The sequence below is a fragment of the Palaemon carinicauda genome, chromosome 8 (genome assembly GCF_036898095.1).
Source record: "Palaemon carinicauda isolate YSFRI2023 chromosome 8, ASM3689809v2, whole genome shotgun sequence".
Classification (NCBI taxonomy): domain Eukaryota; kingdom Metazoa; phylum Arthropoda; class Malacostraca; order Decapoda; family Palaemonidae; genus Palaemon; species Palaemon carinicauda.
In genome coordinates, this window is record NC_090732.1 from 170,519,733 (window position 1) to 170,536,662 (window position 16,930).

General features: G+C 39.2%; 1 protein-coding gene across 1 annotated transcript in view; it reads left to right on the forward strand.

The window, feature by feature from the left end:
* LOC137645558 (EH domain-binding protein 1-like) overlaps positions 1 to 16,930 on the forward strand; it is an 89,193-nt gene that overhangs the window by 11,878 nt on the left and 60,385 nt on the right. The window contains exons 5-6 of the mRNA XM_068378360.1: positions 9,549 to 9,685; positions 10,938 to 11,028. Of these exons, the coding sequence (XP_068234461.1) occupies positions 9,549 to 9,685; positions 10,938 to 11,028 (228 nt within the window). The remainder of the gene's footprint in view (positions 1 to 9,548; positions 9,686 to 10,937; positions 11,029 to 16,930) is intronic.

A 16,930-nucleotide genomic window follows, 5' to 3' on the forward strand; every position in this document is an offset into this window, starting at 1 on the left:
TGGGGGTTAGGCTTGTCCAGCTGACATTCTGGTGAGCATCTATTCTGAGGAGACCGGAACTGAAACCAGACAACTTTAACCTTTATTTGGTTGTTGCCGCCATAACTTCTTCTGGATGTTTTTTATTATAGGTTGGCAACTCATCTGTTGTTTTAATTTAGGGATAGTATTCCTGTTCACTTACAGATCAGTCGCTACCTCGGTCATGAGGTGGAACCTGGAGTTCCAACAATTTGGAGGAAGAACTTGTTGTTTTGCATAGTTAAGAAATAGGACGTATGTAGTACTTTTTCAACTTTTGTCCATTATTAAATATATAAGTGGTTAGGTATTGCCCATTAATTTAGTTTGCTGAAATATGTACATTACCAGAAAATTGAGATTGAACTTTTTATACACTTAAATGTATTGTACAGCAAGAGGGTACGTATCTCACAGTAAGATTGTGAAAGCTTATCTTAATGGCATTTTCTTTTCTGGCAAAATAGTCATTTTTGTAGCCATCCGAAGAATAATGCAGCCAAGCAGCTTTCACTCAAACTTTCAAAGATTATCGAAAATAGGTACACTTTGCTTCACAGGAGCCATGTAATATGTCATATGCTTAATATATGAATAAAGTGGTTGCTTCAACAAGTGGAGGGATATTAAGATGCAAGCTACCAGCTTGGTCTTCTGCCTTATAAACCAGTGGCTGTGAAAAGCAGACCATATCACGGAAATGTGAGAGTTTCGCAGTAGTTGCAACCCTTACTCACTGGTACACTGGAACCATTGGGCAGAATTTGAGGAGTTAGGCTAGTTTAAAAACTGGTCATGTTAGGATAGTATCTCTTTTGTCTGATGACAGACTGACTAGCCTTCTTAGATTTGAAAAATGAAGTTGAAGATGAATAGAGCTTCTGAAGCTCAATGCTATTACAGCCTGAGAGCTCATCCAAAACTGAGAGCTCATCAAAAACTGAGTGGTATTATGAGTGGCATTATAAACATCATCCTCACTCTAATCAACTAGCTTAATCTTCTTTGGATTTTCCCCTGAACTAACTGTTAGTGACATTGTACATTTGGAACTCTAAATATGTTCATCCACCATACATTCTTCTTCATGAGAAGAACAGTAATGCTTTATAGGTCTTCATAATGATTGTCTATATCCCAGTACAGTGTTTTCCTCAGCTTGAGACCAAATGAATGAGGATGATCATTGCGCAGAAGTAAATCTCTCTAACAATATACACAGGAAATACTAACAAATCTGGGAGAAGACATCCCTTATGATTGCTAGTAACCTAATAATACTACACTATCTGGAGGAGGTAAACAAATTGTCGACCAGTCAAGCATGAGGTCAACAAAAGTACTGAAAGTTTAAGTATTTATTGCATACCTAAACCAAGGTTATTTCCATTGCGTTCTATATTGTCTCAGTACTGTACTAGAGGCATAAGCCTTTTGAGAGGAAAGAAAACGGGAAATTTTTAGTGTGGGGGGTAAACATCAACAAAAGCTAGGCTTCAAGAGAGAAGCATTATGAACATCAGGTAATTATAGAAATAATAGAATTCTGTTTTTGTCAGCAATTCATTCCCTTAGTCTCTAAAGTAGTTAAGAATATGTATGGAAATACCCACATTTTTTTTTTTTTTTTTTAACATAGTATACACAGTACTAAGCTTTACTGTAAACATTAAAGAAAAAATTACACTTCAACTTTATTTCTAAAATCATCAGTGTCCAATTTAAGTTTACCATATTTTGTGTTTTCAATGGCCTACACTCAATTATAAAGGTAATTTCTATCATTTTATATCGGGAGTAAGGTAGCATTTCTGAATTTATGCTTTATTTCCTCCAATCTATATATATTTGGTATCTGCTGTAAATAGTTTTCTTTAACAGGTTAGCTGAATCCGTAGAATTGTTTTTTCCTTTAAAGCTTGAGAATACTATCCTTTATGTTACTTTCTTTTCGAAATCTGTATTCCAAAACTCAAAGGATTGGGAAATGTTGTTGCTCAAAGATTAGAAGTTGGCTTTCCCACCAGGGGAGGGGCCCAGTCATTCTCTAAATTTTAAATGTGATCTTTACTTATTTTTTATATATCATTTACCTGCTACTGTCTAACAACTTATTGACATGGCAGTATTTGAGGTACAGTATTTCTGAAGGAAATTTTCCTTAATGTAAGTAATGAGGATTTTTTATCAACACTTTTTAAGCTCCTATATTTTAATATTCTAAATTTTTTTTTAAATTGTTTAAATATTACTTGAGAATATACTAAGTGAAAATATTTTCATGTTTGAGTGCCAGATATGCAGATATTAAATGTTAATGTATTGTATATTCAACAATATTGTACAGTATATTAAAAAATATGTTTAGACATTTCTTTCATAATATTGAAATCCATTGTTTGTATAAAAACTAATACTGTAGGCCTACAAAAGTTTTATTTTAATATTTTTTATTTCAAGGAGGATATGAAAAAATGCGATTATGTCAACGTTTGAAGCACTAGAACTCTTCTTTATATCTATCTCACATAGGTTTTCTGTATATTTTTTAGGATTTTTTATATGTAATTTTTCAATATTAATCTTACCCGATGATCATGTAGCTGTCAACTCTGTTGCCCGACAGAAATCTACGGTCGGGATACGCCAGCGATCGCTATACAGGTGGGGGTGTACACAACAGCGCCATCTGTGTGTAGGTACTCAAGTACTTCTTGTCAACAAGAACTCAATTTTTCCTCTGTCGTGCCACCGGCAAGACCTACTAATACGCCGTCCCTAACTGGATTTGTTTTCACAACTTTTTGGTGAAGTACACTATTCCAGTTTTGAGCTTTCGCTATGCAGGGGTTTTATCTTCATTTCAAAACTTGAACTCGTTTTGGATAGATTTAATTATGGTGACGAAGAGAGTATGGACTCTCTTTCACTTTTAAATGGCCGACCCTTCCCTTAGACGGAAGTGTTGGTGTCGAAGAGAGTATAGACTCTCTTTCACTTTTAATGACCGACACTTCCCTTAGACGGAAGTGTGTTTAGGTTTTTGGTAATTTTGCTTAACAAATTTATAGATTTATTTTATATCTCTCCGCCATTTATAGGCCTCTTCGATTAACTTTCCATTTATTATAAACTTATAAAAATTAATTTTTATGTTTGTTTATATGCGACCTTTCCTAATAGTAGGCGGTCCTTACTTGGAACCGAAGTTAATTAACATTGAGCCCGTCATATCGTATTTCCTGTTAAGAATTTATGCTATTTTAATTTTAATGTTTTTGAAAGAATTTCTTTGATAGTCTCGTACTGTTTTCAAAGATGAACTAACGTTTAGTTTAGTCTCCGCAGTTGTTGACGTTCAGAACGTTCAACATGCGCTCTATCGTTACGATAGAGAGAGAGTATTTCACGGTTTCACGTTGCAGTAAGAGTAAACCGATTCTAGCGTTTCGTTCATTCTTTCTTAGCTTTAATGGTTTTAATTCTAATAATGGAACTTTTTATTTGGGAAACCTTTCAGTTTTTTTCCTTTAACAAATAATATGTTTTAACGATATATAATTGGGCTCATCTCTCAGGTTCTAAGTCAAGAGAGAGAGAGAGAGAGAGAGATAGAGACGGAGGGAGAGAGAGGAGGATAAACGTTTCGTTCAAGCGGGTAACGTTGTTCTCGTTTTTTTACTCTTCTCCCTAGTCGCTATAGGGGAAGAAGGTAAAACGTTTCTAGAGTTTTATTCTTGTTCCCAGGTTTTATGCGGTGAGAGATTTTAAACGTAGTTTATTTGATCTAGTGTTTAGTCTCTTTTCCAGTCACTGAATTCTTTATCTTTCATTAGGTTTTTCTGTTACATTGTTAAACTGTTTTCGCAATTACTACCTTTTAATGAAGGATAGGATTGCGTGTTTCAGGTACAAATCACTTAAAGTTTCGAGTTCAGTGAAATAAGTGCAAACAGAAAATCAAAAGTGATAAAGTGATATGCGCAAAGTGTTACAGTGTTGCGTTCGAGGGTTCGTTTGTTCGTGCCAGTTGTTCACCTAGTCCGATACCTCTTACAAGCTCCCAAGCCCAGGGGAGAAGTAATGTCGAAGGACTTATGGGTTCCACAGGTCTTGATCGACGAACAGACGTTTCCCTCCGTGGTTTCGGGTGTATCTACACACGTTGCCGACGTGAGCACCCCACCCACACAAAGACGAGAGAGCCCATTTATTCCTCGTCTGCGGAAGAGGTTTCTCGCAGAAACCATGGACCAAATCTTCCAGCTTTTAAGTGCAAGTCGGTCCCTTCCGCGCAAGTCCAACGGCCTAGGTGTAGCCACTGGGTCAGTTCGGACTCGCTCCAGTCATCCGACGACTGCACACCTCCCAAGAGAGGCAAGGTGGTACCGCAACAGGCAGTAACTCCGTCTGTTGCCGCACCAGCTGTTTTAGACCCTCAGTCACAACGGACAGTAGCTCCGTTTGTTGTCGTCTTTCATAGACCCTAGTGGTCCATGCTGCAGACTATACAGTCTCAGCTTGCTCCTTCATGCAGGAGTATCATGCTGGAAGGTTGACAATGCACCTGTTAATCTACAACCTTCCACGGTTGTGCGCTCAGCAGATACTGCGGCTGCCTGCTCCCACACTCCACCTGTGAGAGCTCCACCACCGATGCGCAGTCCACCCTGCCAGACGCATGTTCTTGCTGCACCATCCGTTGACATGCGTGAGCTACCGCATCAGCAGTGGGAAGGTGCTGTAGAGCTGCCGGGTTCCAGTACTATGCGGCTTTCTCCGCAACCCATGCGGCATGCTCCGCATACCATACAGCATGCTCCGCATACCATACAGCATACTCTGCAACCCACCGCAGCCCCTCCCACGCACCAACACTCAGCTTTTGTTGTTGCCAGCTCCCACACTCCGACTGCGGAGAAGGTTGACGATGCACCCGTGGGCCTACACCTTCCACGGTTGTGCGCCCGGCATGGCTTCCTGCTCTCACACTCTTGTTGTGAGAGCTCCTCCACCCATGCACAGTCAACCCTGCCAGATGTATGATGACTCCCACACACAGAGCACTCCGTTGCCGTGCGTGAGCTACCACAAGCTGCCGTGTTTTGACACGGTGTGTCAGCCTCCGCTACACACTGTGGTTACCGCCACTCGCCCGCAGCAAACTAGTCAGTCAGGAGTTGAGGCTTCCCCACACAACTTTGGTTGTTGCCAACTCACAGACTGTCAAACAGTTACATGACGTTGCCTTCTGGTCTGCTACTTATACACCAGTGCTGTATGTCCTCACGCTCCTGTTGTGGTTGACAGTTCAGTTTTTGACAGTTCACAGACTGTCAAGCAGTTTCATAACGTTGCCTTCTGGTCTGCTGCTTTTGCACCAGTGAAACCCTCACTGAGAGAACCTAGCTTTTCTCGGACATGGTTCCTGTAGATGAGAAAGTGCTGTTCTCCCTCCTTCTGATATTCCCTTGAGGACTCTGTCATTTGGAGAGGAGCCTTAAGCTGCTTAGCCTCCTATGGACTTTAATTTAAGCATAACATGCTTCCAGGGAGGGTAAATGGTTCCGCTTCAGTCGCTAACCCCGTCTGTTGCCACACCTGCTCCCATAGATCTTGGGCTTTGTTGCAAGACATGCAGTCCAAGCTTAGTCCTTGATAGAGGATTTTTTACGGAGAAGAACCTTCTTGCCAACGACCTTCCTACCGGTTGGTTGTACGCCCTGTTGACGCTGAGGTATCCTACTCACGTCCGCCAGTTGAGATGGTTCCTCCACCGGTGCGACCCAGTGTGGGTTACCAGTCGCACGTTGACGTTAAGCTACTCTCGGAGGTGGTTGTGGACGTTCAGTGTGTCACTGGGAAGACGTTCAACAACCAGCAGAGGTGACTTGTTGTGACGCAGTGCGGCAACCTCAGCAACCCGATAAGGGGTTGTCTGTACTACCCAGACAGTCTAGACAGTTTCGGGTTGTCGCTGTACTTCCTCGCATCCCCATGGTTGACAGTTCACAGACTGTGCAGCAGTACCATGATCTTGTGTCCGGCTCCGTCACGCATCCACCAGTGCGACCGGATTCAGCGAGTCAGACGTTGCCCACTCCGTTGCCGTTTCCTCATCAGTTTCGGATGAGGAACCCTCTGATGAAGACATGGCTGAACAAGAAAATCAATCCCCAGCCCTGCTATCCATCCAGAAGATGCTGAAGAAGGAATACGGCCCTGTCAGGCTGTGGATGAGTCTGGTTAGGACACTGTCATCCGTGGTTCAATTGGTGTCACTTGGAAGACTACACCTCCGTCCTCTTCGGTTTCATCTAGCTCTTCACTGGAAAAGGACAAGACGCTAGAAGCGGTCTCGATCCCGGTTTCCGGAAGATAAGTCTGGTCTAACCTGAGGAAAGGACTTTATCAACCTTTTATAGGGTCTTCCCCTGACTGTTCAGACTCCCAACCACGTTCTCTTCTCAGACGCATCGGACGTAGGCTGGGGTGCGACCTTAGGCGGTAGGGAATGCTCGGGATTATGCTCTTGAGTCAAAGGACAATGCATTTTAACAGCAAGAAGCTTCTGGCAGTACGTCTGACCTGGAAAAGCTTCAGGTCTCTCCTTCAAGACAAAGTAATGGAGGTCAACACAGACAACTCCCTGCTTTGATGTTCATCTCCTAGCAAGGAGGGACCTACTCTCTGACATGGTGCGAGTTCGCTAGTGACCTCCTCTCCTGTTCAACAGGTCTAGACTTTTCACTAGTAACAAGTTTCTTCCAAGGCAACTTGAATGTCTTAGCAGTTTGTCTCAGTAGGAAGGGACAATAATTCCAACATATTGGACCCTCCACAGAGATGTATGCAAGAGACTTTGGGTCACCTGGGGCCAGCCAACCATAGTTCTCTTCGCAACCTCGATGTCCAAGAGGCTCTCAATACTTTGCTCACCTATCCCGGACCCAGCAGTGGTTCTTTTAGATGCCTTTCTACTAGATTAGTCTCATCTAGATCTATATGCATTCCCTCCGTTCTAGATTGTCAACAAGGTACTGCAGAAGTTCGCCTCTCACGATGGGACAAAGTTGACAGGCTAGTAGACGTTCCCAGAACTCTTCCCCTAAGGGTGGACCTGCTACGTCTGCCACGCGTAAGAAGGTACTCCAAGGCCTCCATGCTCTTCGTCTCACTGCCTTCAGAGTATCGAAAGACTCTCGAGAACTAGAGGTTTTCCGAAGGAGGCAACCAGAGCGATTGTTAGAGCAAGGAGAACATCCACCCTTAGAGTCTACCAATCGAAGTGGGAAATCTTCCTAAACTGGTACAAGTCAGTATCCGTATCCTCGACCAGTACCTCTGTAACTCAAATAGCTGACTTCCTCTTATATCTGAGGAAAGAGCGATCTCTTTCAGCTCCCACTTTTAAGGGTTACAGAAGCATGTTGGCATCAGTCTTCCGTCACAGAGGCTTAGATCTTTCCAACAATAAAGATCTACAGGACCTCCTTAAGTCTTTTGAGACCACGAAGGAGCGTCGTTTGGTTACACCTGGTTGGAATTTAGACGTGGTTCTAAGATTCCTTATGTTAGACAGGTTCGAACCACTTCAATCAGCCTCCCTGTAAGATCTCACCTTTAAGACTCTTTTCCTGATATGCTTAACCACAGCTAAAAGAGTCAGTGAGATTCATGCCTTCAGCAAGAACATCGGATTTTCATCCGAAACGGCTACATGTTCTACATCTTGGTTTTCTAGCCAAACACGAGCTGCCTTCTCGGCCTTGACCAATATCGTTCGTTATTCCAAACTTAGCGTATGGTTGGAAATGAACTAGAAAGAGTATTATGTCCTGTAAGAGCTCTTAAGTTCTATTTTAAAAACCTTTACGAGGCCCGTCTGAAGCTTTATGGTGTTCAGTTAAGAATTCATCTTTGCCTATGTCAGAGAATTCTTTATCCTATTATTTTCAGACTGTTAATACGAGAAGCTCATTCCCTTCTGAATGAGGAAGACCAAGCTTGGCTGAAGGTAAGGGCACACGAAGTTAGAGCTGTCACAACTTCCGTGACCTTTAAATAAAATAGATCTCTGCAAAATATTTTCGACGCAACCTTTTGGAAAAGCTAATCAGTGTTCGCGTCTTTTATCTTAAGAATGTCCAGTCTCTTTACGAGAACTGCTACACTCTGGGACCATTCGTAGCAACGAGTGCAGTAGTGGTGGGGGCTCCACCACTACATTTCCCTAATTCCAGAACCTTTTTAATCTTTCTCTTGAAATATTTCTGGGTTGTCCGGAAGGCTAAGAAGCCTTCCGCATCCTGGTTGATTTGGCAGGTGGTCAAATTCTTTCTTGAGAAGCGCCTAGATTAGAGGTTGTGATGAGGTCCTTTAGTATGGGTTGCAGCCCTTCATACTTCAGCACCTAGGAGTCGCTCAGCATCCTAAGAGGATCGCTAGGCTCAGTAAGGAAGACGTACTTAAAAAGGCAGAGTAATAATTCAAGTCGACTTCCTTACCAGGTACTTATTTATTTTATGTTTGTTATTTTGAATAACGGCTAAAATAAGATACGGGATACTTAGCTTCTTTGTTAACATGTATGCTGGTCTCCACCCACCACCCTGAGTGTGAATTAGCTACATGATCATCGGGTAAGATTAATATTGAAAAATTTTATTTTCATTAGTAAAATAAATTTTTGAATATACTTACCCGATGATCATGAATTTAAGGACCCGCCCTTCCTCCCCATAGAGAACCAGTGGACCGAGGAGAAAATTGAGTTCTTGTTGACAAGAAGTACTTGAGTACCTACTCACAGATGGCGCTGTTGTGTACACCCCCACCTGTATAGCGATCGCTGGCGTATCCCGACCGTAGATTTCTGTCGGGCAACAGAGTTGACAGCTACATGATCATTGGGTAAGTATATTCAAAAATTTATTTTACTAATGAAAATAACATTTTGCTGTCTACAGTAAGCTATACTGTAGATACTTAACCTGTATTTTGTGTTTGATTGCAAGTTAATGAGAGAATTGCCTAAGGAAATATATTTACATTGAAATATAAAATGTTGTTGTGGCCTGATTGATAACGTCTCTGTCTGGTGTTTGCCAGGCAGGGATTCGAGTCCCGCTCAGACTCGTTAGTGCCATTAGTGTCTGCAACCTTACCATCCTTGTGAGCTAAGGTTGGGGTATTTGGGGGAGCGTATAGGTCTATCCGCTGAGTCATCAGCAGCAATTGCCTGGCCCTCCCTGATCCTAGCTCGGGTGGAGAGGAGGCTTGGGCACTGATCATATAATATACGGTCAGTCTCAAGGGCATTGTCCTGATTGCTAGGGCAATGTCACTGTCCCTTGCCTCTGCCATTCATGAGCGATCTTTAAACCTTTAAAGGAGACTAATTAAGATAAAAATTGTCTAATTGTAATACATTTTCTTATATGAAGCTACTGTAACACCTTCGGCTGGAAGTAATAAAGACTGACATTGTGGATAAAGCAGTTTAAAAGAGACAATTCTTATTTCAGGCATCCCTCAGCAGTAACAGTAGTAGTGGGGATCGTCCGGCTTTGATGACACGCAAGCAATTGGTGGATCCTTTTGCATCCGATGAGGAGGACGACCCTTCTTCTCCCGTCAATTCTCATGAGCAACCACCAGTCAGGTTGGAAATTATGAGAACATAACAAACTGTGTTTTGAAATAAATTACGGGGTGAATGTAGTTCATTGGGACAGGTGTCATAGCCTCTGTACCATGGCCTTCCACTGTCTTGGATTAGAGTTCTCTTGCTTGAGGGTACACTCAGGGACACTGTTCTATGTTATTTCTCTTCTCTTATTATTTGTAGTTTTTATAGTTATATATGAAAGATCCAATTAAATTTTGTTACTGTTCTTAAGATATTTTATTTTGATGTTTATTACTTCTCATGTAATTTACTTATTTCCTTGTTTCCTTTCCTCACTGGGCTATTTTTCCCTGTTGGATCCCTTGGGCTTATAGTGTCTTGCATTTCCAACTAGGGTTGTAGCTTAGCCTCTAATAATAATGAAAATAATAACAGTGGTAAACTTTCTTATTACTTGTCAAAATGTATTTTTTTATAGAGAAGTTTTTGTTTATTTTAGTCTGAAATATGATATGGAGCTGATTTTATGATTTATAAAGTAGTATGATTTAGTATTACCTTACCAGGAGTGTAGCCAGTTGGGAAGCAAACACAAGGGTTAAGACTTAGTCTTAGAGTAAACTAAGAATATTGCAGTCTAAGGGGGATGCAAGGAGTATGTACCAACCGTGTGTCACACGATCGTACATAGTTCATTTTGTGCTTGTATCTTTGCTCTCCCCTCGCACTAAATAGAACCTGAAAAAACATGTCTGTTTTTCTCAATGGTAACGGTGTCAATTTTTCAACATGAAATTTCCTGTTGCCTTGAGCTTTTGTATATAAAGGAGAGCGTTCAGTAATATACTCACTCAGTTGCTTTCATCCTGTCTTTGAGTCACAACCTTCTCTCGGCCCGTCACATTGGTGGAAAAATCGACACCGTTACCATTGAGAAAAACAGACATGTTTTTTCAGGTTCTATTTAGTGCGAGGGGAGAGCGAAGATACAAGCACAAAATGAATTATGTACGATCGTGTGACACATGGTTGGTACAAGTATAGCCCTCAGGTAGGTGAGAATAAGGTTCCTAGGTTAGGTTAGGTGGGGGGACCTTAAGTTAGGTGGTGTTCTTGTTTGTTTCCCTTTTTAGTTGTCTTTTTTAGTCATCACATTTGAAATTTTAGACCAGGTCTGTCCCAATGAACTGCAAAGGCTCCTAAGTTACGTTTAATTTTAAATTGGTGCAATTTATTTCTACTTTATCTATTTTCAATGATTAATGGAGTTCTTGTTTTCCATCAGTTCACAAGTTCAAGAAAATGAAGACACATATAACCAAAATAACAGAGCCCTTACATCCGCAAGATCTCCAATCACGTCACCTCAAGGAGAGGTAAGTTATAACTCTTGTATTTATATAGAATTTCATGTTAAAAAGCATCCATGTTAATAGATTAGATAAAACATATTCTAATGTATATATGATAGAAAGCCTGAATTCCAAAACATAGTCTCATTAAGTTGCACTGCATTTGAAAATTTTTAAATTTTAACCTTTCTTCAAGGTGCTTTTCCATATGTAAATGGGATATATATCCTGAAAGACTATTGGTAGTCATGATTTGTTTCATTAAAATAAATGCAGTCTTCATATGCAAATGTCCCTTAAGTAGTTTAGTTTGCAGTTGTACATGTAGCTGTTCTTAATGTAGTCTAGTTTGCATCATGTAATATTATTTGCAATAATTTTATATCTTTTTCTGGATCATTTGAGATTAGTAGTAGCTATAAGTTTCACTGATGATCTCTGCAATATTTATACATTATGTACCAGAATCCTCTTCCAGCCTATGAATGCCTTACTTTTGTTTGAGCCTGACTCGTTAATAGGAAGTCTGCACCTCCTGTGTTGTAGTTGTGCTCTTACCATTTTCCCTGTCATTTCATTACGTCCCGTTGTCTACACCTGACCCTTTGTTATTGTCGTCCCTTCTGTAGAAATCTTACTGCTTATTCCTGATGGTGTAAGAAGGTACAATGAAGCATTAGTATATTTTGTTCGATGGTACATGATACCAAGTTTTTTTATACTGTATAAACTGCCTAATTTTTATCAGAAATATAAAAATTTTGAAATAACTTATAAGGATGTAACCCTTTCTCAACAACTTGAAATATATGGAATGATATGGCATTAGAATTCTTAGAAAAACTTGAAAAAACAACTGCTGTACGTTAGGTGATGTTGGTATGATATAAAATTAGGTACTTCAGTAATTGGTCTTTAATGAGAAATTTTGCACTATTGTATACATTAATTAACAACGGTTTTACCCTTTGACGAAGGAATTAACTAAATGGAAGACAACCTGTGAATAGTGGATTTCACGCGCCTTTGCTTTATACACGACACCCAAAAGGTGCTCGCGCGAGGGTTGTAACCTCAGCATTCCATGCTTTTATCTTTCTCTGGTATAATTGGAAGGTTTTATCAGAAAAGGTATATTAGAAGGACTCTTTTCACCGGCCGCCACAGGTCTCTCCCCAGAAATAGATTTTTCCTTCGTCAAAATCCCTTTATTGACCGTATATTTGTTCTCATTCCTTTATCAATCATTCTATGCGGATAAATGCTTCACTGTAGACATTTGCACCTTTCGTAAGAAATACAGAAATCTCATGCTGATAGCTTTTACTGTATTGTGTTTGCCATCCATTGTTTATAAGAGATCTGAATATGATGGCTAGTTGTTTAAATGCATAATATACAGATTCTTGATATTGTATTTTCAGTCCATTACTTTAGATACTGCAGCATAGTGTTATTATTTTATGTTAGCATATTTATATGGTTTTATTAGCAAGTTATATGGTGAGCTTTGTCTTGGCCAAAATAGATTAAAAGATTGTTTGGCACCTGCCTCTATTTGATGAGTATCTTCCATTGATAATGTTGTTCTTGTGATCATAATCAAAGAGAACAATGTGTAAAATGTAAATTAATTTTCAGAACATCAAAGTAAATGATTGACGGTTAGTTTGCTCTTCAACATTTTCAGTGTGCATAAGTAGCTTGATTGCATAATTATTCAATTAAATTGATAAGTTTCATTGAAAGGTAAATAGCTATTGTCTGTAATTAGATATAAAGAATACTTTCCACCTTTCATGATAATTTTGAACAGTAACTTAAAACCTACTGCTGGTTTTAGTTTATTTCATTATTCCACTTTAAAGAGTTGTACATTATTGTAATTCCGGATTAAACTGATAATTTCTTTACTTTTTCCAACTTTGATAACTTTGTTACATTAAGAAATACAAAGGCCAATCCAATTTGCTGATATGCACACTACAACTATTTTCAAGAAAGCAAAAGAAATTGTTATTCAGGTTTCAAACGATATAGTGTAGGATATTTGTCCCTTTAACCAACTGTATTTGTTGACCCTTTATTTTTGTTTACCCATTTTTACCAAAAAGAGCCAAAATGACTTCTCTTTTGCTCATTGGTCTTTACATTTTAGGTGTTATATCACAACCCCAGTCTATCCCATTATTTGGCTCACTAGCCTGACAATGCTCCTTTTTCTCATCCCCCCAAAATCACTATTGACCCCAAATCACTATTGCAGATGAAGAGGCATTTGCATGTAGTGCTGTTGTAATTTCACCATTTATAGGGAAAACTACATTACTACTGAAAATTATATTTGCTTAAGTAACATACAAAAAATAATGATTGTTCAGGTTATCTGTTTACTGTATCGAAGAGTTAATTTTTAATGGAAACCATGATGAGATATATTCATAGTACAAGTCCATGGGTTTAACATAGCCTATTTTGTATGTTGTGTTAATCCTTACTCCAATCCACTATGGAAGGAAAAGATTATTAATTGATGTCAGCAGGTTAGTGCATGGTCTTAAGAGCCTTATATTTCCTGGTGGTTGATTGAATATTTTTTTTTTTTTTTGTATTTGGATTCAACTGCGAAAGAATCAGGGACTGGTAGGTGAAGACTTTGATTTAAGTAATAGGTTTGTGCTTGAAAAGAGCATTTATGTAAAAAAGATTAAATTCATTTTAATACTAATACTGTACATACATACATATACCAAGGCACTTCCCACAATTTTGGGGGGTAGCCGACATCAACAAATGAAACAAAACAAAAAGGGGATCTCTACTCTCTACATTCCTCCCAGCCTGACAAGGGACTCAACCGAGTTCAGCTGGTACTGCTAGGGTGCCACAGCCCTAATACAGTACATATACTTAGCATGGCCTGAACAGCAATGTAGGGGCAAGAACAGAAAGCAGCTGATACTTGACAAGTCAACATTGACTGAGAGAGATAAAGTTACTCTTGGTAATAAGAGGTGGCAGAACTCCCAAGCTGTAAAAGCAGCAAAGAGCAAACAGTAAACTGGAACTATATCAGAAAACTGGATTGATTTAGTGTATGGCTGTGAGTCAGTAGACAGTCTGAACACTAATTATAGCGTAAACACAAGTTCTGATAGTTGAGAAGATGAGGAAGAAGGTTTTCAAAATAGATGTTCATTTGTAATTAATGAGGGTTAATGAGCAAGAAAAGAATATGCTTCAGGGTAACATCTGTCATAGCTTAACACTTCCGTGGGCTAAAGGTGGGTTAAATACACACTTCGTGTACAGCAATCACATATTTATTGTCCCCTCACTGTGATACGGATGATACATATTACTTTTGACACATAACTTTACTGTTGTCTTCTTGGCCGCCGTCTTTGTATACTGTTTACATCCTTCGTTCTTTTTGACCGGGCGCCGCCGGCGTTACAAAGTATCGTTTTATCTATGGTGACAAAAGTAGTCCAGCACTTGTAAGTTCCAGTCTTAAGTTAGTGGCAATATTAGCAACTATAGGTACGCATACAGCAGTGTGTAAACTCACTATTATCAAGCACAAATAGTTACCATTCTTTATAGTAGTTAGTAACCATTATCTAAGGGAACATTACTGCTCTTACCAGTCATCTTTTCTTCACTCAAATACCTAAGCATAAGAGTCAAATATATAACTGCAATAAGCAACTAGCTTTAACAGTTATAAATTGCAACTGAATATACTATGCATTACATTAGCAATCATCAGTCATCCTTAAAAGTTATCTAAGGTAACAATATTATTATTATTATTATTATTAACTGCTAAGCTACAACCCTAGCTGGAAAAGCACAATGCTATAAGCCCAGGGGCTCAACAGGGAAAATAGCTCAGTGAGGAAAGGAAAAAAAAAAGGAAAATTAAATTTTTAAGAAGAGTAACAACATTAAAATAAATATCTCCTATATAAACTATAAACACTTTAACAAAACAAGATGAAGAGAAATAAGATAGAATAGTGTGCCCGATTGTACCCTCAAGCAAGAGAACTCTATCCCAAGGCAGTGGAAGACCATGGTACAGAGGTTATGGCACTACCCAAGACTAGAGAACAATGGTTTGATTTTGGAGTGTCCTTCTCCTAGAAGAGCTGCTTACCATAGCTAAAGAGTCTCTTCTACCCTTACCAAGAGGAAAGTTGCCACTGAAAAATTACAGAGCAGTAACCCCTTGGGTGAAGAATTGTTTGGTAATCTTAAGTGTTGTCAGGTGTATGAGGACAGCAGAGAATATGTAAAGAATATGCCAGACTATTCGGTGTGTGTAGGCAAAAGGGAAAATGAACCGTAACCAGAGAGAAGGATCCAAAGTAGTACTGTCTGGCCAGTCAATGGACCCCATAACTCTCTAGCGGTAGTATCTCCTCTTTTCTTCTTAGACACATCTAAAAAGAAGTTTTTTTATTATCTTTATAATGACCAACTACATTCATTATGTTTCTAGTGAACGATAAGTTTTGTTAGCTTTCGCCTTTTGTCTTTAGTGCTCTTTCAGATTGCCTCCAACGCCTTCTCTAAGTGCTGTACATAGAACATTCGTGATTTACATTAACATGTACATACTCTACATTACTGTATATTTTAGCAGACATACTGTGTTATAATTTTTCAATATTAAACTTACCCGATAATCATGTAGCTGTCAACTCCGTTGCCCGACAGAATTCTACGGGAGGGATACGCCAGCTATCACTATACTAGAAGGGGGTGTACTCACAAGCGCCACCTGTGGCCAGGTACTACAGTACTTGTTGTTGACGCCACCTCACTTTTTCCTCTGTCGTGCTTCCGGCAAGACGTTCTTGGATACGCTTATGATTTTGGAGTATTGTTCACGGTTTGGTGAAGTATTTCTCTAAAATTTGCAGCTATTCGCTATACTGGAAACTTCTATATTAGCTTAGTTAGCTTTTGGAATTAAATTGATTTATTATGGTGACGAAGAGAGTATGAACTCTCTTTCACCTTTTAATGGCCGACCCTTCCCTTAGACGGAAGTGTTGGTGTCTAAGAGAGTATAGACTCTCTTTCTTAATTTTGCTTAACAAAAGTTATAGATTTATTTTATATCTCTCCGCCTTTTATAGGCCTCTTCGATTAACTTCCTTTTATTATAAAATTATTAAAATTAATTTTTATATTTGTTTATATTCGACCTTTCCTAATAGTAGGCGGTCTTTTCTTGTACCGAAGTTAATTAACATTGAGCCCGTCATTTCGGTTTTACCTGTTAACATATTATGCTATTTTAATGTTTTTGAAAGAATTTCTTTGATAGTCTCGTACTGTTTTCAAAGTTGAACTAACGTTTTGTTTTTTCTCTGCAGTTGTTGACGTTTCAGAACGTTCAACTTGCGCTCTATCGTTACGATAGAGAGAGAATTTTCACGGTGTCACGTTGCAGTAAGAGTAACCGTGTCTAGCGTTTTGTTCATTCTTTCTTAACTTAATGGTTTTAATTCTACAAAGGAACTTTTCATTTTGGGAAATATTTTCCTTTAACAATAATATGTTTTAACGATATATATGATTGGGCTCTTCTCTCAGGTTCTAAGTAGAGAGAGAGAGAGAGAGAGAGAGAGAGAGAGAGATAGAGACGGAGGGAGAAAGAGGAGGATAAACGTTTCGTTCAAGCGAGTAACGTTGTTATCGTTTTTACTCTTCTCCCTAGTCTCTTTAGGGGAAGAAGGTAAACGTTTCTAGAGTTTTTTCTTGTTCTCAAGCTTTATGCGGTGAGAGAATTTAAACGTAGTTTATTTGATCTAGTGTTTAGTCTCTTTCCAGCCACTGAATTATTTATCTTTCATTAGATTTTTCTGTTACATTGTAATTCTGTTTTCGCAATTACTAACTTTTGAGAAAG